The 23,774-nt window shown below is 60.7% G+C and overlaps 1 protein-coding gene across 1 annotated transcript in view; it reads right to left on the bottom strand.

Annotated features, from left to right (window-relative positions):
• TSPEAR (thrombospondin type laminin G domain and EAR repeats) overlaps nt 1-23,774 on the bottom strand; it is a 28,687-nt gene continuing 4,913 nt past the window's right edge. Inside the window, exons 5-12 of the mRNA XM_042956591.1 lie at nt 22,731-22,887; nt 21,238-21,369; nt 20,317-20,543; nt 18,681-18,867; nt 17,294-17,523; nt 5,373-5,560; nt 2,997-3,098; nt 1-465 (exon numbers count right to left, since the gene is read on the bottom strand). Of these exons, the coding sequence (XP_042812525.1) occupies nt 312-465; nt 2,997-3,098; nt 5,373-5,560; nt 17,294-17,523; nt 18,681-18,867; nt 20,317-20,543; nt 21,238-21,369; nt 22,731-22,887 (1,377 nt within the window). The 3' untranslated portion in view covers nt 1-311. The remainder of the gene's footprint in view (nt 466-2,996; nt 3,099-5,372; nt 5,561-17,293; nt 17,524-18,680; nt 18,868-20,316; nt 20,544-21,237; nt 21,370-22,730; nt 22,888-23,774) is intronic.

The raw sequence follows: 23,774 nt of genomic DNA, 5'->3' as shown, positions 1-23,774 counted from the left end.
AAATAGCCGGTGTGAGATACGTGAATCCGCGTGAAGCCTGTGCCCGCGCCCGGGTGGGCCGGGAGGACCGTGGGGAGGTCCCGCTGGTTCTGAGGTAAAATTTTGTATGAACTTCTCCCTTGAGGCGAACCCCGGGCAGCCCGCCCGGGCTCGCAGGGCAGCACCCGACTCCGGCCCGACCGCCCGCGGAGCCCCCAAATCCGCCGCGACGGTCACCGGGGCAGAGAGGTGGACGGACGGCCCCCCGGACGAGGGCCAGGGCCCAGAAAGGGCCGGCTTCTCCCAGGGCTCCGGGAGGGGCGCCGGTGCCCTCACCCCGTCCTCAGCTTCAGCACCCGGGAGCGGGGCTCCTTCGCGCTGGAGTAGACGAGGTAGGAACCCGCCGCGGTGCGGAAGGTCTCCCAGTCTCTGCAGCCGAAGGTCGGGAGGCTGTGCACGGCCACGAACCCTTCATACCCCTGCCACCTGCCGGAGACATACCGTCAGCCTGGCCGGCCACAGGCGGGGGGCGAGGTGCCCACTGGGTGTCCGAGCAGGACCCTCCAGGACCCTCTCCGGGCCTGCTCCTGCCCCTCCGCCCCACCTGCCCCCCCCGGGCTGCACAAGCTCTCCGCACCACAGTCAGCCTGCAGAGAGGGAAACTGAGGCAGGAAGGGGGACCCTGCCCTGTCCCAGACCCCGCAGCTCCTCGCATCCATCCCAGATTCTGCCCCTGGTCCAGAGTGCCGTGCGGCAGGCACCCCCCCTCAACGGGCAGGGGGGACGTGGAGGGGATCCCGGCGGTTCCAGAAGGTTCATTGTAGGGGCTGAGCCAGGGCCTCCCCTACTCCTGGGGTCGGTGTTGACAGTGAGCACCTGCCCTCAAACACATACCTGTCACCACAAGGGCATCACCATCGTGCCGTCTGTTTACAGGGGCTCTGCAGCCCGGCCCCCTCCCCACTTTGGGCCCCCACACCTGCCCACCATGTGTGGCCATCAGTCGTTCTAGGGTTTGCCCTCCAAAAGGGGTCCACTGGCGGTGGCTTCACTTTCTAAGGTGGGGTTCCCACGGCGGGCACCTGGGTCAAAGGGCACCATGGTTTTCATTTGGTATTTGTCCAGAAACTTCCCAGAAAGGCCTGGGCAGGTCCTGTTCTGACGGGGAAGGAAGGGCGGGGCTCTTCCGCAAGGGGCGGGGCCTTTAAACAGCCTTTAAGTCTGGGGAGGCACCATCCTCAAGCTTTGAGAGAGCAGCTCCTAATGTGTACTCTACTCAGGTTTCTGATTTTCTTCCCGTGATTCCCGTTCGTGCCCTTGCCCATTTTTCCAAATTAAAATTAGCTTTGATTAACCTGTAGGGGTTCCTCTTCCGTTAAATGTGTGGTCAAAAGTTTTCTTTTTAATTTTTTTTTTTTTTTTTTGAGAGGGAGAGAGAGGGAGACACGGAATCCAAAACAGGCTCCAGGCTCCGAGCTGTCAGCACAGAGCCCGATGCGGGACTCGAACCCACAGACCATGAAATCATGATCTGAGCCTAAGTCAGACACTTAGGGTGCCACCCGGGCGCCCCAATAGTTTTCTTTGTGAATAGGATGCCTTTTCCCCCAGAACCCTGAAGTTTAGGGTATCTTCCCAGCAACCTTGCACAGGCCTTGTTTACGGAGGCGTCGCGCCCTCCCGGGTAAGCTTGCGGTCAAAGTTGTCTTAGCTTTTCTGCTAATATTTCTGTTGTTTACTTGCTTACAGTTAGATTTTTAATCCCTGTAAAGTTTATTTCTGTGTATAATATACAGCAGGGTATGGCTGTGTTTTCCTCCAGACGGATAGGAAATTATACACAATTACTTATTAAGTAACACATAGCACATGCTTTCCTCGTTGACTTGAAACACATTTATCACATTAAATGTTCATAACTTGCTGGCTTCTCTTCTGGACTATATGCCTTCCCGCCTGTGTGTTTATTTTTCGCAGAAACCACCTGCTGTGTTTCCATTGTCTGAGGGCCTCCTCCCCTCCTGTGTTTTTTCAAAATCTTGGCCACATTTGAAAATATATTCTAACGCATGAATTTTAAAACTACTTTGTCATGTTAAAAATTCTACTTTCTAGTAAATCGAACAGGCTAAAGAAACTTGGCGATTTTTCTAGTAAGATATAGATGACCAAAATTGTCTGGAGAAGAGGTAAAAGAAAAAACTGACTTCACTGATAACCCTGGGAGAAATTGGGCAAGTTGTTCAAGAGACGCTATTGAACGAGAACAAAGCCCCAGTGGCTTTATAAGAGAATTGAAGCTAGGACTGCCTGGATGGCTCAGTCAGTTAAGTGTCTGACTTCGGCTCAGGTCATGATCTGACCGTCTGCGGGTTCGAGTCCCGTGTCGGGCTCTGTGCTGACTGCTCAGAGACCGGAGCCTGCTTCGGATTCTGTGTCTCCCTCTCTCTCTGCCCCTCCCCTGCTCGTGCTCTGTCTCTCAAAAATAAATAAAAATGTAAAAAAAAAAAATTAAAAAAAAAAGAATTTAAGCTAACCACAAAGAAAGTAGATACATCTTACTATTTGAACTATCCCAGTCTGGGGGTGCAGGTGGAAAACGTCATGATAAACAGCTGGAGATAGAAAGGGTAACGTCCCAGGTGTTGTGCTCGCACAACTCGAAAACCTCCCAGAGGCGACTTCAAGACAGCGCCCCGGTGCGTATGTAAGAAAAGGCAGGACATCTGACATGGGGACAGAGCTGCCACAGTCCTGGATGGGAACATTTCATAGAATGAAATATCGCGAACTCTCAAGGCACGGTGCCGGAATACTGTGCCTGCGGCCAGGATCCGACGGTGGGGGCGTCTGCGTGACCAGCGGGCCACCCGGCTGACCCCGGGGCATGACCCAGACTCGGCCTGCTCTGAGGTGACCCACAGACTGCCCGCCTGTGCCTGGCTGTGGCCGGCGCTCACCCCACTGCCGACAAACCCAGGCTGTGCGGAAGGGGGTGGCCCTCGGAGGCTCCTTACCTGTAAATAATACTGTTTACCAGGAAGGTGTTTCCGTCGAAGGAGTTTGCGACCACCAGGAAATAATCTTCTCCCACCGAGAAAAACTCCCAGTCCAGAGCGCTGCGGAGACAGGTGAGCAGGCATCAGCGGCAGCCGGCGCTCTGGCTTCCAGCCCGTTCCCCCAGGCGCAGAACCCCGGGCCCACTGCCCACCCAAGATCCAGAGCGATTTCGTCACACGGCGCATGGGTCTGTTCCGGGGAGGTGCGAACCGGTCGTTCGCTTTAAAAACGTTTTTTGAATTTAAGTCATAAAATACAAATGGCATAAAATTTTCATCCTGTCCATTTTCAAGCATACAGTCGAGCAGTGTTAAGTATATTAATAACACTGTCTAACATCGCCACTGTCCGTCTCCGGAAACTTCTCGGGTCCCCAAACTGAGCCTCTGTCCCCGTGAAACACTAACCCCGCGCCCCCAGCCCTGGCCCCCACCCTGCTCCCCGTCTCTGAATTGCGAGCTTGAGGGGCCTCGTACGAGTGGAATCACACCGTTTTTGTCCTTTGGTGACTGGCCTATCTCACTCGCTATGACGTCCTCGAGGTCTGCCGTGTGGTGGCCTGTGTCACAGCCCTTTCAAGGCCGGATGACCCTCCACCGTGTGGAGGGACGGTTTGCTTATCCCTCCGTCCGTCCACGGGTGCTTGTGCTGCCGTGGAACGAAGGCAAAACTCCGTCACTGTGAAGAGGGGGGAGCCAGCGGAGAAGAGGTCCCCAGGGTCACTCCGCGGGGGCGTGAAGAGCCCCTGGAGGCAGGAGTGAGGACACGGGCTTGCCCCTCGGCTCCCTGCTTGGTACCTGCTCAGGTGCCGACACGGAAACTTCCTCCTGCGTTCAGAAGCTCTGTTTCTCATCCCACGCCCCACCCCCTGCCGCCGCACTCTTCTTGGATGGGGAAGCCGAGGCCACCGCTGTGCGGCAGGCGGGATGCGGCCGGGCGCCCCAGGCCAGGCCACTGTGTCTGCGTCCAGCAGCTCAGAGCCGTGGCCTGCTCGGGGGGTGGAGGGCCACCCGTGTTACTGCGGACTTGCCTCTGGGCTCCTTCCTTGTGGGGGCCGAGGCGCTGGCCTAGAGCAGGGGGCTCACGCGGCCCCTGGGACACTCGGGGGCATCGCCTCTTCTCTTCCACCACCAGGTTCGTGTCTAGGGCCGCCTCCAGTGACGGCCAGTTATGATTCGGCTCCAAAGTGCTCCCCGAGGAGAGGCCGGCCACGCCTTCGCCTGTGCGGTGTGGCCGCGGGTGACGGGGCAGGGTGGTGCCCCGGGAGGTAGTCGTCCAGAGGCGGCGGGTTCTCGAGTCAAGGCGCGTGGGACTCACGCTGTCTGCACCAGACTCCTAGCAGAGGCCAGCTTTGCTTTAACGCGGTAGAAATGGAAGCGTCCAGCCGTGAGTCCCTGCTGAGCCCCCAGAACGGGTATATCTCTGTCCTCCAGAGCCACACCGTTTGGTCAGGGTGGAGAGACCCACATGTCCATCATCTAGGGGGTACACAAAACGGATCCGCCCACGCATAATGGAGTATTATTCGGCTGGGAAAAGCAGCGAGTGCTGACATACACCGGAGCGTGCGTGAACCTTGAGGAGTGCGCTGAGAGCGGCCAGGCACCAGAGGCCACCTCCCATATGACTCCACGTCTTGGAAACATCCAGAATGGGGAACCCCGTGGAGACAGAAAGTAGAGCGCTGGTTGCCAGGGTCGGGGTGGGGGCGGGGGGGGGCAGCTGAATGGTAGGGGTTCTTCTTGGGGTGATGGAAACGTTCCAAGTTACCTGGTGGTGGTTGCACATCTCTGTGAATTTAATAAAAATCACTGAATCGCAGCAAACCAACCAGCCACAGTGTTGGAAAGCGGTGAGAGCCGAGCCTACAAATACAGTAAAACCTTGGTCTGCGAGCGCGGTTCGCCCTGGAAACAGGCTCGTCATCCAAAGCACTCGTATCTCAAAGCAAATTTCAAGAACCACTGGCTCAGCTGGGATCACGTGACGCTGGGCGTGTGGCAAGGCGTCGCGCGTTTGCCAAGTCGAAGCTTATTCGAGACGGTTGCTCGTCGTGCAGACTCGCCATCCAGGTTTTACCGCAGAGGCCACGGAGTCCGTCAGCGGGCCCAGCGAGGTTCGCAACGTGTTGAGTGAGGCCCCGTCTCGCCCCCAGAGGCCGCGCACCGCGCCTCAGGCGGCCGCCGCGTGTGCCCTGGGAGTCTCGCGCGGGGCTCAGACCCGTGCCGCCTCCGCCGGGTGGGCCCCGGCGGGCAGCGCAGGCAGCCGACGCCCCAGAGCCCCTGGGACGCCGTGCCCTGCCCTTCCAGCCGGCCCCCAGCCTCCAGGCGCACCTGCAGGTGGTAATCTCCTGGAACCTGACGAAGGTCTGCGCGGTGACATTCAGCTCGTAGATGACCGAGTTGATGACGTAGGAGTCGTTGCGTGCTTCCATTTCCACGTCGTAGCTGTGACTGTTGGCGACAGCCAGGAAGACCCTCTCTCCGATGTGAAACACCTCCCAGTCCGCGGCGCCGAACGTCTGGGACAGAAAGAGGAGTGCGGGGGGCGGGCGTGAAGAGAGGCCCTCGGAAGGGTCCCGGCGCGGCCGCGGGGAGACACCCCTAACCCGCAAACGCGGCTGGGGCCCCGCTGCGCTGCACGCACCAGTCGGGCGGCGGTCCCCGTCTGGCTTCGCTCGCTTTCCCAGCCTCGTCGCCACCACTCCTGTCCCGGGTGTGGGTGCCCAGCTGCACCCACGCCCGAAGAGGTCATCTGTGCAAAGTACCTCTTAGCCTTCTGAGTCCCCCACTCCCCCATGCGCAATGCTGCCCCTCCAGCTGCTATGACACCTCTTCCAGGGAGCCCTCCCTGCTTCCTCCGGTCCTGGCTCTGAACTCAGGAGCAGCCTCTAGATACTTGTGTTCCTCACCACACGCTCTCCCTGGCCTGAGGCTTTCTTCGGACCCCGTCGGCAGCCCCGTCTCTGGGCTCCCATGCGGGCTGCTCGTCCACAAATCACTTACAGCCCTCGGGGGTGAGACGCACGTGGCGCAACGGGGCCGGACTTGGACACGAGCGGCGAGCCTGGAGCCTTTGCCCCGACCTCCAGCTGCACTTGCTGATTTGCACGTGGGGCCCACGAGGAGGAAGTTCATGTCCGGTTTACGGCCAGCATCTCAGGGATTGTGGTGACGCGGGTGGTGCAGGGAAGGAGAGGACCCGAGGGGTCCGGGTCCGGGCCCTGGGTCTGAGCCCTGGAGGGAGAGGGCGGGGGCGGAAATAAACGGAGACATTTTCCCGGGAAAACCAGGGGCGTGCACAGGGAGAGGCCCTTTGGGCGACAGCAAATGGCAGGGGCCGAGGAGAGGGAGAACGTGGTCGCTCCCCGGGGCGGGGTCTGTGGCTGATGGGAGAGCATGTCAACGCCCAGGGGAGCCTGAACCACGGCCAGTGCAGGCTGCCGGGCCTTCAGTTCCCATGTCCGCAGGAAGGGGGTTCTGTTGGCCCCATCTGTCCCCACGGGCTGGTGAGAGCTGCAGAAACTCTCCAGTGGCACACTTTGCATTGAGGTTGTCTTTAAAAGTTTGCCTCCAGGGGCACCTGGGGGGCTCAGTTGGTTCAGTGTCCGACTTCAGCTCAGGTCACGATCTCGTGGTTCATGGGTTCAAGCCCCACGTCAGGGCTGACAGCTCAGAGCCTGGAGCCTGCTTTGGATTCTGTCTCTCTCTCTCTCTCTTTGCCCCTCCTCCCCTGCTTGTGCTCTGTTTCTCTCTCTCAAAAATAAACATTAAAAAAAAATTTATTTTGAAGTTTGCCTCCTGACTTTCGGCTTCTGATGGCGGCAGAGGGCTGCCTGCTAGACTGACCCCTGCCGATAGCAACTGTAAACACGACTGTGCATGCAACTGTCGGAAGGTTCTGGAGAGTGGCCAAGGGCAGGCAGAAACCGGAGGGGCCGTGACCCTTGAACAAAGGGAATCACATGCACAAGGTGTGTGCTTATCTGACTTTTCCTCTGAGGACTGTCCTTGTCCCACCACGCGTGGGCATTGCACTCGGGTGGGTGCAGCAGGCTGACTGGCTGGGGGTCTTGAGGGGAGAGTCCGGAGTTCCCAGAGTGTCTAGAGACAGAAGGGGACTATCCGAGAGAGGAGGGAGGCTCAGAAGGGGGAGCCCTGATGTCTCCCCGTTAACCTCTCTCAAGTCCTTGTCTGGCTCCCGAACTGCACACATGGGGCGAGTTTCCTGGGACCCACAGACAAACAACAGGCGAGAGGCCAGAAGTGTAAGCAGAAGGCAAGCGTGACCCCTGATCAAGAGAAAATACTGGACAGAAATGTACCAACGGTGCCAATACTGGAGCCGGCAGGCACAAGCCACGATAACTCTGATGAGAGTGTGTAGGGAAAAGGGCTGGGACGGGGAGCCACCCGGCCGGGCCGTCCAGAGGGCGTCAGGGAGCCAGAAGGGAGACCCCTGGCGGTTACCCAAACTGAAACACACAAAGGGGATGGTACCAAACATGAACAGAACGGGGATAATGCAACACGATCAACACACATACAGCTGGACCTTCCAGAAGGAAAAGAGAACGAGGCAGAAGAAAACATTTAAATCAAAATCTTCCCACATTTGATTAAAAACACCAAACCACAGATCCAAGATCAGAGACCCAACGCAGAATAAACACAAAAATCCACGCCCAGACACGTGGTGCTCAAATCACTGAAATAGAAGACAAGGCGAGAACCTCAAAGGCAGCGGGAGAAGACACATTCGCTACATCGGCGCAGGGACGGCCGTGCCTGTGACCCCGGACTTCTCACCGGAGACCAGCATCAACGGAGAAACATCCTCAAAGTGTATGAGCTCTGAATTCTAAAACTGGTGAGATTATCCTTCACAAATGAAAGTGAAATGAGGCCCTTTTCAGACAGAAGTGACAGAATGATTGCCAGCAGCCCTGCTTTGCAGGAAAAGCTGGAGGCCACTGCCAGGGCTGAGGGCGGACCCCGCCGGGCCGAGCCAGGGTCTGCCGCACAGATGCTCAAGGGCGCTGGAAGGTGAGCTCTGGGCGTATACAGACAGCTGAGCGTTCACAGCAAAATACTGACAGATCCCGGGCGTCTAAAGCAAGCACACACAGCACACACATGTACACATGCACACACACGTGCACGCACACACATGCATGCACATGCTTGCACACATGTACACACACGTGCACACACACGTTGCACAGCAGCCCGACACACAGGTAGGGATAACATTATATTGTCACAAGGCTATTACTCCTACGTTATCAATAGTGAAAAGGCGTGTTGGTGGCATAGTGGTGAGCACAGCTGTCTTTCAATAATGAAAAGGCAAAAAAAAAAATTAAAATAAGGACAAAAGACATTTCCCAAATGAAAGTACAGAAAGCCAATAAGTGCATGGACACACGCCCCCTATCTTGAGTCCTCAGGGAATTAACAACTTTAAACCACACAGAGACATCACTTCGCACCCAATGTGTAAAAATGCTGACAAAAGCAAACGTTTTCTCCTCATCTGGAATCTTCCGTGGGTGGGCTGTGGTGGAGCCCAGAGGAGGTGCTCGGCGTGTTCTGGGTGCACCTGCCTGGCTGCAGGGGGTAGCGGGGAGCTGTGTGTGTGTGGGGGGTGGGGTGGGGGCAGAAAGCGTGGGGGTGGGGCCTGTGAGAGTGAAGCGTGGTGGAAGGCAGAGGGTCCGTTCCTTCCTCCCAAGGCTAACTTTCAGCTTTTTTGGCCACCGAGAAAGCTGGAACAGGACAATAGATCCAGGATCTGTGCCCACAGGCACCTCGGAGGCAAGAAAAAGATTTGTCTTCGGTGCTTTGGGTCAGTGTCTGAGGCATGTTGCTGGGGAACCCCTGCAGCGTGCTAAGGACGGGAGGTCACCTTCACACATTCTGCCGGCCGCCACGGCCCCAGACACAGGGACACTCCTCGTGTTTGGGCAACAGTTCGCTCTTAGCACCGTCCCCACCCTGCACATTTTGGGGCCGTGCTCAGGGCCGGGGTCTAGGGGGATTCCTTTGTGTGGACTAGGACCGAGCCCAGGGGCGAGGGGATGCCCAAAGCTACGAAGCGGGCAGGCTGGGGACTGGGCTGCTCCCCTGGGGACACTGCGTCCGGCCGGGGGGGCGGGTCCCAGATTGTCCTGGCTGGGCCGGAGCTGGCCGTATGGCAGGAGCGTGCCTGTGACCCGCCACCGCGTCCCTCCCTGGCTACACAATGCCCAGCGAGGCCTCACGTGCCTGCCCCTCCTTGGCACGTCTGTCACTTTGCCCACGTGCAGATTCGGGATGTGCTGCCCCGTCCCCCCTCAGCCTCAGAGCCCAGCCAACCCCAGCCGCGGGACAAAGAACAAACTCTGGCCTGACGTGGCGGCATTCTCTCCACGCCCAGCAGAGGGCGCCATTGCCCGCCGTGACCCAGCCAACAGGGCCCTGACGGAGGACAGGCCTCGCCCCGCTTGGGCTCCCAGTTCTGCTGCTCTAGAAACGGGTCCGGACCTGTCCTGAGGAGCAGAAACAGGCGAGTTTCGGCTAAAAGAATAAGAGCCGCAAGGACAAGGACAAGGGGCCAGGACACCTGGCAGTCACTGCCTCCACGCGCGGGCCAGGAGCCGGGCTAAAGCTTTCTTGGATGAGCTTGTCCTGTCGTTGCTGTGGCTCCACGAGGTGGCACGATTTCCGTCCCCTGGGGCCACCTCACAACATCTGAGGAGGCTCTGAGACACTTGGGGCCCATGGAGTCTTCAGCCCCGTCCTCTCTGTGGCTGCTGCACGGGACACCTGCTCAGGACCCACGCGTGCAGAGTTCCGCCTGCGGCTCCGTGACTTTCCAGAAACCGAACGGGAGTCGTCAGAACGTCACACGCTCCCCCAGCCCTGTGCTGAAGAAGCCACGTCACTGGGAAACTAACACTTGCAAACGCACATGCTTGCACACACACCTGCACACACAGACATGCACCTGTGCATACACACGCACCTTGTACAAACACACACACACGCACCTGTATACACACACGTACGTGCACACACACACATGCACGTGCCTGCGTGCACGCGGACGCACACACGTATGTAGGCACATACACACCCGCGCACACTCACATACACAAGACATGCACACGCACCCATGCACACACGTGCGCATATCTGCACGCACACATGCGCTTGGGCCCACCCTTGCAGTACAAGCGGCCGGGAGCTGCTCTGAGGACGGGATCTCCCCAGTCGCCACGGCTTCCTTCCAGCTCCAAGTGACCCTCGGCCTGCTCACCTGCCTTCAGTCCCAGCACGGAGGGGCTGCGGGAGGCTCTGGGAGCACAGGGAGAGGTCCCGGGGGAGGAGGAAGGACGAGGTGTGTCTGGTGGCAGTAAGGCAGGGGGGGACACTCAGGTGCGTGTGGCTTCGAGGCTCTCGTCCGCACGCCCACCGCCCCGGGGCGCCTGCCACGGCGAGTATGGGGGTGCCTCATCCAATCTGCATTTCAGATAAACAATGAGTTTTCAGTCTATGTGTATCCCATGCACGACTTGGGACATGATTTTACAAGAAATTATTCATTGTTTACCTGGAATTCAAACTGAACGAGGCATCCTGTATTTCATCTGGGTGGAGGGTCGCAGAGGCCCACACGGGGTCTCCCCGATCATGGCCGTTGGCCGTCAGCGACCCCTCCTCCCCGCACCGGGCTGCCAGCGCCCCTCACAGAACAGGGCCAACACCCTCGCCCTGGGCCGGAGGCCGGGCTCCTGTGGCTCAGAAGTGAGAGTGGGGAGAGTCTCTACCTGGGGCTGCACCAGCCTGGGCACGGGGTGTATGGGCCTGGGGCCCGATGTCAGGCGCCTCCTGGATTCTAGGCACGTTAGGGACTCATCAGAGAGAGAAGAAGAACTTCCCACATCAAACAGCTCTGCCAAACCCTGCCTGGCACCCAGCAAGGTAGCCAGGCACCTGCTGGGCTGGGCGGGCCCCTCCCTCCCTCCTTCTGAGTGGAAATCCCCCGGTGCCCTGTCCCAACAGCCCCCAGCACGCGGCCTGGCGGGCTGCCCACGCACCTCACGGGGATAATGGCGCTTCTGGGGGACTCGGCAGCCAGGTGTACCTGGAGCCCCTGACAACCTCCCTCCAGGGTGGGTGGGCTCCCGGGAAGGAGAGGATCAGCTGCTGGGCCAGGAGGCCCTTGGGTTCTGGCTTCGGGGAGCAAAGAATCGAGGTCAGGGGGTGCCTGGGGTGCAGGACGGGAGGCGGGGTGAGCTGCCAGGGGCACGCAGGCAGCTCCCCCAAAGGGTCCCCGGGGGGACGCTGCTGTCCTCGTGGCATGCAGGTGGCCGAAGTGGGCGAGGGTCCCATCCCCCAGGCTGCCTGGCCGCAGAAGTCACCAGGAGGAAGCCCCCTCCCAGGGCTGTCCGGCGCACCGACCACCGAGGGGCACTCTTACGCGACCCTCCCCTCGGTAGGGGTCTGAACCCAACGTTCTGGCCTGTCTTCCAGTTCCTTCCTGGCCCTTTACATTCCCGGTGGAAGCTACGTTTCTGACAAACTTCAGCTTCACCCCCCCGGCCCCACACACCCGCTGATAACCGGCCTGCCTGCCCTGCCCCCCCCCCCCAGACAACACACCCTTTCTCCCAGGGCTCCCGTGGGCACTCAGCTGGCCCCTCTGGCTCTTGGACCTCATTTCTGCCAGCCGCACATGCATCAGTCCCGCCTCCCACATCCACACCCTGACTGGGTCAGCCGCTCGCCTCTCCCCTCCATTCTGGGTCCACACCGGGTGACCCGGGCCCAGGCCCCACAACTAGAGGCGGGGTTTCCCGTGGGTGGGGTTCGTTCCTTCCCGGACACCCCCAGCTCCGGCCTTCTTTGATCTAAGCCGATGGGCCAAAGTCATTGGAGCTTTGGACTCTGCCAGCTGAAGGAAGGTTCTAGAACTCCTGGTGGGCGAGGTGGGGAGACGTAGGGGGTGAGGCTGAGGAATGCGCCCCAGGTGAGCCACAAACCCTGCAGCCCTGGGATGCCCCCGGCTCCCTCCCAGCACATGTGTGTGCACAGCCACTGCTCAAACGCCCCCCCGCCCCCACGGCACCCCATGTCTGGCTGGTGCCTCCAGAAAGGGCCTCCTCGAGGTCAGCACCTCTCCACGTGCGCACGCCTTCAAAGCACCCAACCTTGCCCGCTTCAAAGCTCACGGTCACAAAAGACGTTACAAACTGCAAACCACATCGTAAACGCACGAAGGCATCACCAGGACCTAAAAGGACTTAAACGTGATGTGAAAAATGTTGGCAAAACATGAAAGTGGGATTTTGTGGGTTTGAGGTGTGGTCGAGGCATGTGGCATGCGGGAGAAGGCCTCCGGGCCGGGCGCGGGGCTGCTGTCGCCCGTCGGGCCGGGTGGTGGCGGTGCCCCCAGAGCTCTGGCTGCTGGGACAGCTCCAGCCTGGGCACAGGCTGGTGCTGGCTCTCAGATGCCGCCCGAAAATGCAGCGTGGCCGCCCCCCACCCCCCCGGGCCCACTTGTCCACCGCCGCCCGTGTCGCTGAGGACAGACTCCTGCAACCCCAGCCCGGGAGTGCCTCCCACCTGCCTTCTAAGACCCTGGTGAGTCTGCTGGGCAGAGTTCAGCACCTGTCCCGACCCTGTCGTGATAGGGGGACGGGGCGCACACACAGGCAGGGCGAGGAGACACGCGTCCCCGGGGGCCCCTTCCGGGCTCCACACCAGCGATGGGGCCTCGTTTGCGTGCCCTGGCTCTTGCACGTCCCAGCCGTGTCCCCAACTGGGTCCCCTCACTTCCCAGCCTCAGTTTTCTCAGCTGTGAAATGGGTCTGAGGTGGAATCAAGAGGCAGTAAATGCAGCCGCAGACCTCCCTTCAAATATCTCTGTAAATGGGAGAAAGGCTTTTCAAAAGGGGAAGCCAGAAAGGTGGCCCTCAGCGGAAATCCCAGGGTGGCTGCACGAGGCTGCCAGCAAGGGGGAAAACCGTGTCCCAAGCACAGGGCGCGCCTCCGTGCCACCTGGTCCTGTCTGTTGGGGAGCCCCAGGCTGCCCGCGCCTGGCCTGGGCACCTGGAGACAGAGCTGCCCCTGCCTGGGGGCTGCGGCTGCCTGTCCCCTGAGGGGGTCCTGCGGAGACCCCTCCGATTCCCACGAGCAGTGCGGGCATGGGCTCTTCACACCCCACTGCAGCTCTAGGATGAAGACAGGGGGCCCCACCCTCCTTCCACCTCCCCTTGCCCTTGGCCCTCTACTGACGAGCCCCAAGAGATGCACTCAGTGTCGGACCCCGGACTTTGTCCACAGGATGGCTCTAGAATCCAGACATCACTGTTCGCATTTCTGGTGCGCTGGCCATGCCCCAATGTCACTCTGGCAGAGCCTAGGGCCAGGCTGAGCTCACGCCCTGCCCGGGGGTTTCAGTGGTGGGAGGAGCTCCGGGCCAGCCCTGGGGACCGTCCCCACGTACGGTCTGAACGGTGACGGCTCTGCCTATGGCTTCCCGCACACGTGCCCCCGGAGGGCTGCCCATCGTGGCTGTTCAACAAGATGCTGGTTGCTGCGTCTTCCGGAATCCATCCCTGCTTCCCTCTTTTTCCTTCTTGGGGAAGGAGACCCCATCTCTGCACGCGACCATGTCTTCCAGCCTCTTGCTGCACCCCCTCCCCAGCCCCCCACCTCGGGAGCCGTTCCCTCCTGCCCTGCGGATGCCGCACCTGCGACGCCGTCCCGGGGAATCTACCCGCGTGGTCACTCCTGCATCCCGTTCAGCCCACCTGCACGGAGTCCTGCTTCCCTAACCTCCCACCTGTGCCATCTGGGCACTGGTTCCCCTTCTGGAACTTTCCTTCACCACCATCTTTGGTTGGAGCCACCAGTTCTGATTCTGATCTCCTGTGTCGGGGGTGACTCCCACGGGGCACACCTCAAGGACAGCACCTTCCCCTACTTTTCCCAGTGTCCCATGCAGCTATGCCAGCTCACGTGACCAGTGCCGGCCAGTGGGGCCTTCCCGCCTCTCCTGGCCGTGGTCGAGGCTCCGACGGTGCAGACACGTGGCAGGGGAGAGCCGGGAACCTCACGGTGCTTCACCTGGTGAGGACTAACCTTCGGTGGCAGGAAGCCACTGACATTTGTGGCACCCTGTGCCCCTCCTCCTGCACAAAGCGCAGCAAACAGAATCCAGGCTGAGTGGTCTCCCCAGGACCACGGAGGGCAGACTCTGGGCCAGGGCGCACGGCTACGGGTGAGAAACTGGGAAAGTGTCCTAGGATCTTTCCTGCGACGCCCACGAATTTCCTCACACAGTCAGACCCGTGTGATCCGGTCTCCGGGGCCAGCGCTCCCTCCGAGGGCGTGTTCCCGGGTCTCAGGGATCCCCTCTGATGGCCCCGTTGCTCTCTTCCCCAGCATCACTCCTTCTGGATCTCCCGGCTTGATCCTCTCTGTCTCAGCTTCTGGTTCTGCATTCTAGAAGTTTCCCCGACCTCGATTTTCCAGTCACGTTAACAATGTGCAACGGTACTTGTGATTCCTCGGAGCTCTGTGCTGACTTTATAAATGCAATACCTTCTTGAACACCTCTGAAGATCAGTATAATTTTTAAAACCCCCTTGTGTCCCAGAGCCAGCCTGGTCTCCAGCATGGACGTACGTGCTGCTTTAGCTACCAGCTCGTGCGATCGGGTCAAACCCCGGGAGGCCCCAGCCGTCGGCTTGGAGGTGATGGTGAGGATGGCCGGTGCTGGGCTGTGCTCCGGGAGCCGGGCCACCTGGTCGTGGCCCCGGATGAGGAGCCAAGACGACGAACACCCTCTAACTTGGCCTTTTTTCAGATGCAGGAGGTTTAGGGTCAAGGCGTCGGTGGGCATTGGTGAAAATCTCCAAAGTGTACCCCCAAGCCAGGCGGGAACCTGGAAACAAGCTTCCTGAATCTTCCTCCAGAGTAAAGCCTTCAGTTCCTGCGGTCGCCCCTCGTGTGGGCTACAGGTGTGCGAGCACCCGGAACCCCACCTTAGGCCGGGCGCGCTCACGGTAGGACATCCACGCGACCCGGTGACGCGGAGTAAGCGTAGAGCCCACGGACTTTCCACACGAGCTGCGTCGGCCTGTCGCCTTTCACAGCTGCTCAGTGCCACGTGCTCGTTCCCAGCCACCGTCCCCGCGTGTCTGGGCCTCCTGGGGATTCCTGATTTTGCCACCGTGGAGGCCCGCCTCCCTGGCCGTCCGGCCCCAGACGCCCCAGCGGAGGCCCCAGACGCTCCCGCGTCTTTAGTCTCAAAGGCCTGGCGTCTAGTCCCACGTGGGCCCTGACAGGCAGACCCCGGGCCAGCCCACTGCGGGATGCTCCTTCAACCAGCGTGCACACACCCAGGCCCGTTGCTGGGGACAGCCCCACCCCCGGCCGTCCGAGCTGTTTCCCGGGTCCTGGCGTTCACAAGGCCTCGTAAGGAGCGCGTGCTCGAGGACCCTGTCCTACGCCGAATGGAGTAATAACAAGCACCGCACCGCCTGCGTTCCCATCCAGAGCTGCGGCTCCGGCAGGGGCGAGTCCTGGGACCCCCGTGCCTCAGTTTCCCCAGCTGTACAGGGAGACTGGGGGCAGCACTTAGCTCGCAGCATGGCTGTGAGGACTGAGTGGGAGGAGGCGGGCGAAGCTCCTGGTTCGGGTGCTTTGCGTGGTTACTGCTCGGCCAGCGGCAGCCGCCCACGCGGCTCAGCCCGCTCAGCCCCTCCGGCCGTTACGGAGGCGCGTGGCTGCAAAGGAATCGTGCCCACCGCGGTCCCACTTCTCCCCGGGAGGCCCCATCTCAGGAACCAGCAGCCCCAGCAATGACCTCCCCCTGCCCGGAAACTCGGGGCCGGGCCGGCTCCCCGCTCACACCCACTCCCTCTGGGGCAATGTCAGCGCTCGGGGACCCAGCTGCCCCTCCTGCAGCTGTCCTCGCCCTCTGGGGCTTGTCCTAACGTCGCTGGGATGCGGTGCCCTGGCTGGGATTTGGGGGGGCTGCAGCGTGAGCCCCCCAAGCGGGCGGCGGACAGCGCCTCGGCCTCCAGCCGGCCGGCCGTGACCGGTGCAAGCCCAGCCCGGCGGCGGGAACAAACAGGAACTGGCTCGAGCTGCTGTCAGCGAGCCCGTCCGTGTCCTCGCCGCGGGCTCCTCTGAGCGCTCCACCTCCCTATGCTACCCTTCCACCGCCCCGCAGAGGAGCCCGAAACATTGAACTTCATCTTTCCTCCCTTGCGTTTGAAGCCCACCCCATGTGCCACCTCCGGGCTTGTCCTAGATGGGACGGCGCGTGTGGAATGTTCTAGACTGCCTTCGGTCACTACAGCCTCTCTGCACGGCTGCTGGTCTCAAGGTAGGCGCTGCTTAGCAAAGCCCGCCTGCCCTTCCCAGTTCCCCGCAGAGCCGACGAGAGGGTGGGTTCCGCGTGTTCCCGTGTTCCCTCCTCTGTCCTGTGACCACCGGCCTCAGGCTGTGGGCACCGCCCGCACAGGACGCCTCGCTGGGACGTCCAATGCCAAAGGAGCCACCACCCCAAGGCTCAGAGGGCCCTCGAAGCATTTCTCCCGGGCGGATGAGGGGACAGATAAACCAGAAAAGGAATGTTCCAGAAGGATCCAGGGAGGAAGGAGTCACACTGGTGATGCATCCTCTCCACCATTCCCGGAGGTAGACAGGGAGTCCCCACGGCTCCACCAGGAAAACAGGTGGGCAGCCAGTTCCAGCCCTGAGACTGAGACAGTGGCCCCCCAACCCCCGCCCCCCGCCAGCACCTATGCTTCCTCTCCATGATCCTCTGCTCACGAGCGGGTAGCCCAGGAGCCTGGAACCGGCTACGGGACACTCGCGGTCTGAGGGAGAAGTGCTGCCCCGTCCCTCACCCCCGGGCGGGCCCGGGGCCGCTGCTCAGCTGCCCCAGGACAGGAGCCTGACGCCCCCACAAAGGCGAGTCGGGGGGGCATGAGGGCCCCCGAGCACCCGGCGCTGCCCGGGGGAGCTCCGTGCCGGAGGGAGGGCAGGCCAGGGGCCCTCCCGCCACACGTTGGGGCCCCCCAGGCCCTACTCGGGGTAACAGGCTGCTGCAGGCAACACGGGCTCAGCCTGAGCCCTGTGGGGGAGGTGCCTGGGTGGGGAGGGTCTGGGGCGGGGGGTCCCGGCTCCGGCCGCCTCGCCGCAGGTGCCACGCGGCCCGGCAGGGGTGAGACGCGGGCCTCCCGCCGGCTCCTTACCAGGAAGGCCTGGAACAGCTGGAAGGAGCCAAGGAGCCAGACGTACAGGTGGGAGTGCACCTTGGTGGACGTGCCGTTGAAGGCGTTGGCCACCACCAGGAAGGAGTAGGGCCCCACGGTGAAGAACTCCCAGTCGTAGGCGCCCGAGGTGGCAATGGTCTGGTTGGCCTCGAAGAGTCGGGTCCTCGGGTTCCACTTGTAGATGACGCTGTCGATGTTGTGGTTATCACCTGCCACCAAGCAGCCGCGTTAGCGGGGGGCGGGGGGGGGGGCGGACTTCCGAGGCCTCACGGCGGCCGTGGCGGAGCCCTGGCCCGCCCTGGACCTGCCCCAGGCCGGAGGGAGGGGTCTGTCCTGTGCACCGAGGCCTCTGGCCGCTGGGCACCTTCCCTGCTCACCCCGCACTCCCTGCCCCTGCGCCCAGAAGAAGGCCCTCCCTGGGTCCCCGCCTTTGAGGGCTCCAGACCTGTTGCCCCGCGGCCCTCGGTCTTGGAGACGGGGCCCCAACCCTTCCTTAGCCTCACTGCTCACACTGCCCCCTGCTGTCTCCCTCTGAGAGCCCCCTGCCATCACTGTCCCCCACAGGTCAGGCCTTTGCACTTCCTGACCCTCTGTCCGGAAGGCCCCTCCCCACAACATGCTCCCAGGAGCCCCCCTGGCTGGGCCAGCCTCTCCCGGAACACTCATTTCCCTGGGGAGCACTGGGGAGCGGGCCCTGGGGTCCCCCTGCCCATGAGCCGGGAGGCAGGGCTCCTCCCCCGCGGGTTGTGGACAGAGCTGCCCTGAACCCTGCCCTCGAGAGTTACACACCCAGGAAGGGCCTGCTGCGGTCACTCAGGCTGTCACCGACCCAGAAACCAGGCTTCCCGGCCTCTGCCAGGCCTGTCCCCCCCACCACACCTGCTGTGTCACAGGGTCTGTGTGCAGAAGGCATGTTCTGGGGCAAACAAGCCCCCCCATCCTTCCAGCGAGTCTGTTCTGCCAGCCGGAGTCCACGCCGACGTCCCTCCAGGGGACCCGGGCATGCCGGGCGAACAGCTTGCCTTCACACCTGTCTCAGTCACCTCCTCCGGGAAAGTTAGTCACTTGGTTGGTTAGTCAGTCGGGTGGTCAGTTTCGAATGCGGCAGTCTGTGCAGCCGGGCGGCCCGCGTTTCTGTAACCGCTCTCCCAAGGGCAGGCACCCGCACGGACTGTGCCTGCCTGTCCGCCTGCCCGGACGCTGACAGGGTGCTCAGGTGTGTTCGCCCTCAGACGTCACTGTCAGATGGCCAAGCCCGAAGAATCAGGCTGGGTGTGGCTTATTATAACGTGGTCATGAGGTGAGGGTTCGGGTGAGTCAGCTCCCCGCCCCGTGGCTCCCTTCCAGGTGGGAGGCCACAGCCTACCTTCCCTGTGGTTGGCCACGGCCAGGAAGTGCTCCCCGGCCATCTCGAAGGCTTCCCAGTCCCGGGCGCTGTGGGTGGGGACCCTCTGGTACGGTGTGAACCTCAGCTTCCTCTGGCTCCATTTGTAAATGACAGAGAACTCCTGGCCCTTTTCATTCGGTTCAAAATTAGCCACAGCCAGGAAGATCTGAAAGACAGGACCGGGACACTTGGTTCTTGTCACCTGTGCGAGGGGCCTGGGGCTGATCTTCTGAGCACCTGCGTCTCTGTCCGATGGCCACTGTCTCTCCGGATCTGTCAGTCACGTTCATCAGTCTGTTGTCTCCATTTTTGTCTCCAAAATCAGGAACGGCTCTGTGCACAGAACCGCGCTCATCACCCGGACGAGCAGAAACACACGATCACGTCCTCCTCCCGCACAGACGCACATGTTGTCACGTAGCTGAGTAGGACACGCAAGTGCCCAACGTGGGATGGGACCAGGAGGCAAGCCGGCTCGGCGTGTGGGGTGTGTCCGCTGAGCCCGGAAGCGAGCGTGCGCTCAGTGAGCCCGGCACCTGCTTCGGTGAAATGTTTTTCTGAATTTCCTAATATTTCTTGACGTGAAGTTAACGTTTCTTAGGGGCCCATGGGTGGCTCAGTTGGTTAAGCGACTGACTTTTGATTTCGGCTCAGGCCATGATCTCACGGTTGGGGGATCGAGCCCCGCACTGGGTTCTGAGCTGACAGTGTGTTGCCTGTTTGGGATTCTCTCTCTCTCCCTCGCTCTCTATATCTCTCTCTTTCTCTCTGCCCCTCCCTGCTCGTGCTCTCGCACTCTCTCTAAAATAAAAAAAGAAGTTTGCATTTTTTATAATGAAAATGTCGTCAACCAAAAGGCTGGAGCACCAGTCACTCATCCGCCATGCTGGACTGGGAGCACGGCTGGGCCATGGTGGGCGGTGGCCTAGAGGTCTGTCTGACCTGCTGGCTGTTTCCTCGTCAGGGTGCACCTAGTGAGGGCAGGGCCGCACAGGGCACACTCGTGTTGGCGAGTGAGCGCTTTGGAGGACGGGCACGGGGTCGTGGGGGGAGGCCCTCGGCCACTGACACTGCAGCAGAGGGTGTCGGGGCTGGGGAGAGAGTGCATCGTCCTGGGGGTGCGGCTCAGACCACCCCCCGCCCCATGCCCTCTGGTCCATCCAGCCCCGGCTGGGAGGGGGCTGTCCGTGAGGGTCTCACACCCTCACCTAAGGGCCTGTCCCTCTCCGTTTGGACACCGCATGTCCTCGGGACCTGGAGTGAGTCAAGGAGACGGGACTGTGGTCGTCCACATCCTGAGATGCTTTCTATGCTGTTGACCAGCTCATCAAGTGAGCCAACAAGCTCTCGATTTAGTCACAATGGGTCTACACGGACTTGACAGCATCTTAGGAAAGGTCTTCTCTTTATTTTGTAGGAAGCCCAAGGCACGTCACACTTTGGGCTTAGAGACCCCACCAAGTGTCTGATCTCGAAAGCCCCTCAGAACCTAAGTAAGACTTTGAAACCACGAGGAATACTCTTCCCGTATTTCCTACGGAAGGGGTCCCAACCTTTGGACTCCGGGTTTCTCCAAGATAAGAGGGATTGAGAAAGTCGCCGAACGCAGACTTGCCTTCTTCCCAATGGTGAAGTGTCTCCAGGACTGTGCCTGGTGCGTGGGAATGTTCTGGTAGGAGGCGAACTTCCCATCGGTCCACTTGTAGATGGCGGATGTGGCTTTGCGGTTGGCGGCTGCCACGAAGAGCCCGGCCTCGGGGATGGCAAAGACCTCGATGCCCAGCGTCTCCGAGTCGGTGAACAGGCTTTGATGTTCTTCCACGTAGTCCAGTTTCTCCTTGGCTGGCGGTAGAAACGTGGGGACCCGCTTAATGCCTCCCCGCATGGAAGCCGACAGGCCGGCTTGGGAGTGTGACCCCAGGGCCCCGAGCCGTGACCCCACAGCATCAGCGACTGCCAGGGCGGTTTACCTGGGGGCATTTCACCCTCACGGAGAGGCCATCAGGGAAGGCTGTGCGGGTTTTAGGGTCTATGCGGCGTCCAGGGACGCTGAGGGGACGGAACTGACGTGTCGCGTCCTCATTAGACATTTCCCACGCCCGCTGCTCCTACACAAAGCTGTGCCCATGAGCAGCGGGGTCAGCGGCCGAGGGCGGCGGCTGCAGCCAGCTCCCATTTCCCGTGGGTGACTGTCCAGAGCGCCCTGGGCGACCTCGACCCCCCTGTCCCCATGCGGAAGGCTCTGCCGGGAGGTCCCAGGGGAACAACATACATCCAGGCTCCTGGTGTCATCCCCAGCATGTGTGACAGGGGCAGACACGGCACGAGGAGGGTGTCCCCTCGACGGGGACTGGACATGCACGAGGGGAGGGGTGGCGAGCCCTGCCCCCCTCGTGCCCCGCCCAGGAGGACACGCGTCTCCAGGTTGAATATGCAGCCTGCTGTCCGGGGGGGTCCTCCCTATTCCCAAGTCGCGCTGGCTCCAAGAAGAACCCCCGAGTCCCCAGAGCCCCAGGAGGCGCGCCACCCTCCTCACCTGCTAACACGGAGACCCACTGGCTGTCCACACACAGGAACAGCCCCTTCCGGCTGGCATCAAACCAGAACTGGGCATCCTCCATTTTGGTGCACGGAGGCCGGGACCCCAGAGTCACCTTCAGGTCGGTTTCTGGGGGGAACAAGGAAGGGGAGTGTCCAGAGAGCATGCTCCCTGGAGGAGGACCCCTGACCCAGGCGGTCCCACCTTTGCCTCTGCGTGTGGGGACCATGAGGACACAGGGGTCTCCATCGTGGCCTGCTCCCCCCCGGGTGTCCGCGGGGCGGGATGCACGCCGTCCGGCTTCCTGCCAGCCTCACCGCCCACTCCAGAGGGCGGCCCTCCTCCCCTTGGAAAAGCCTTGGTGATCGCACACCCACTGCCCTGCTCGCCGCTCAGACCTCTCTCCCTGGCGTCAGTTTATCTAAGCTTGAGTTTTGCCAAATTCCGCGGCGTTTGACCCCATCGCTGCTGGTGGTTACACCTCATTTCGAGCCAGGCCCGCACGTCCCGATGATGCCGCGTGGCGGGTTCACAGCGACATCGTTGTCGCCGCCAAGCCGACACCCGCACCTCGACTGTGACCTGGGGCACCTCGACCTGACATAGCGCCCAGCAGAGGCCCAGGGGGGCAGTCCTGCCTCCCGCCTATTCTGAGATGACGGGACACGTGCAAAATTCCCGTGTAGCATATGAAAATTCCACTGTGCAGGGAAATTATTTTCCTCTGTGTCTCTTCTTTCACTATAAAAATCATTCAAAGTTGTACCGTTCCTACAAAATTATTCAACATAGCATGACAACAAACTGCATCAGTTTATAGACTATTAAAGCTCTCTCCAGCACGATAGAAAAAGCTACAGCTGGTGCTTCTGGGAGTTTGGAAACCCCATCCCAGGAGGGAAGTGTAAAGGCGGATGTGCTTGAGGGGCGTCCCCTGACTGGTGAGGCATGACCGTGAGGCTCAGGAGGGGCTGGGGCTGTCTCCCCCGCCTCGCTGAGTGGTGGGGGCTGCAGTGGGGGCGGGATCCGGCTTCGCCGGGGCGGGGTGTGTGGCTTACATACGCAGCATGGTGACTTCGGCCCCAGGAGACGCAAGCACGGGCTAAATGCTGGGGACCCTCTGGGCTGGGGGGTCACGGACAATTGGCATGTGCCTCTCACAGTTTGGGGTCCCCGCTGGGGTGGGGGCTGAGGCTTAGATGCCTATCAGAGAGGGATGGGGGTAAAGACCCCAAATACTGCTCTGGGGACAAAACAGGCAGCAGATGGAAGTCAGAGGCTCAAGAGAAGGAAGACGAGGTCAGGGAACAGCACTGGGGGTCCAGGTAGAACCAGGCTCTCTGGTGGCCATTGGGTGGGACCCCTGCCCATCTGCATCAAGCCAGTCCCTTTGTCAACTTAATAGTCACCTTCCTTTCTCTGTTACCAAGTGACAAGGCTCTCAGGGTCTGCCATAAGTGAGGGGGAGTGGGTGGCTTTGACCTACTAACCATAGGGATATTTTAGCACCTCATTATCTTCTGGCTTCCCCGGGGGGCCCTGCAGGACTGGGGGGACGGACAGCACAGCCAGCTCGGGACTCCTGCAGGGACAGAGCCTTGGGGTGGCATCCGAGCCAGGCAGTAAGACCAGCTGCCTCACCAGGCCCTGCAGAGAGACGGAGAGCATGCTCAGAACATCGTTGCTAGAGACTGCTTGGACCCACCCCTGGGCTCAGCCTGGCCAGACCCTGGTGGAGGGGTGAGAATGAGGACTGAGGGTCTGGCCACCTCAAGAGCCAGGTGAGAAGAGTCTGCTAATAGGTTGGGAGTGTGGGGAGCACTGGAGCAATGGTGGATAATTCTACACTGTTCTAAGGTAACAGCCACGGAAGGGGTTTTTCCTGTGAACCAGCCTAGAGTGACTGGGCTGCATTGTTCATCCATCCATCTGTCCATCTGTCTGTCCATCCATCACCCATCCATCCATCCCCCCATCCCCCCACCCATCCATCCATCCCCCATCCATTCACCCATATGTCCATCCATCACCCATCTGTCCATCCATCCATCCATCCGCCCATCCATCCATCCACTCATCCATCACCCATATCTCCATCCATCACTCATCCACCCATCCATCCATCCATCCATTCACCCATCCATTCACCCATATGTCCATCAATCACTCATCCATCTATCTACCCATCTGTCACTCAGCCTTATGTTCACCCACCTATCCGTCCGTCACTGATCCTTCCATCCATATGTCCGCCCACCACCCATACAGTTATCCACCTGTCCATCCATCCATCCAAACATGCCATCCACAAATATTCACCAAGCACCTATTATATATCACGCATGGGTCTAGAAACTGGACACAGTATGGAACGGGGTCCCTCACCTGCACTCTATGGGAGAGACAGCCAGTGAGCAAACACACAGCTGGTCTGAGAGTGGTGAGGGCTATGGAGGAAAGACAACCAGGAGAAGGGGTTGGGTGCAAGCCTCATCTTCTCCAAGTGGTAGGGGAAGGTCTCCAAGGAGGATGAC

The sequence above is a fragment of the Panthera tigris genome, chromosome C2 (genome assembly GCF_018350195.1).
Source record: "Panthera tigris isolate Pti1 chromosome C2, P.tigris_Pti1_mat1.1, whole genome shotgun sequence".
In the NCBI taxonomy this organism is placed as follows: Eukaryota; Metazoa; Chordata; class Mammalia; order Carnivora; family Felidae; genus Panthera; species Panthera tigris.
Note: the sequence above shows the minus strand (reverse complement) of the source record. Positions and strands in the feature narration are given on the sequence as shown.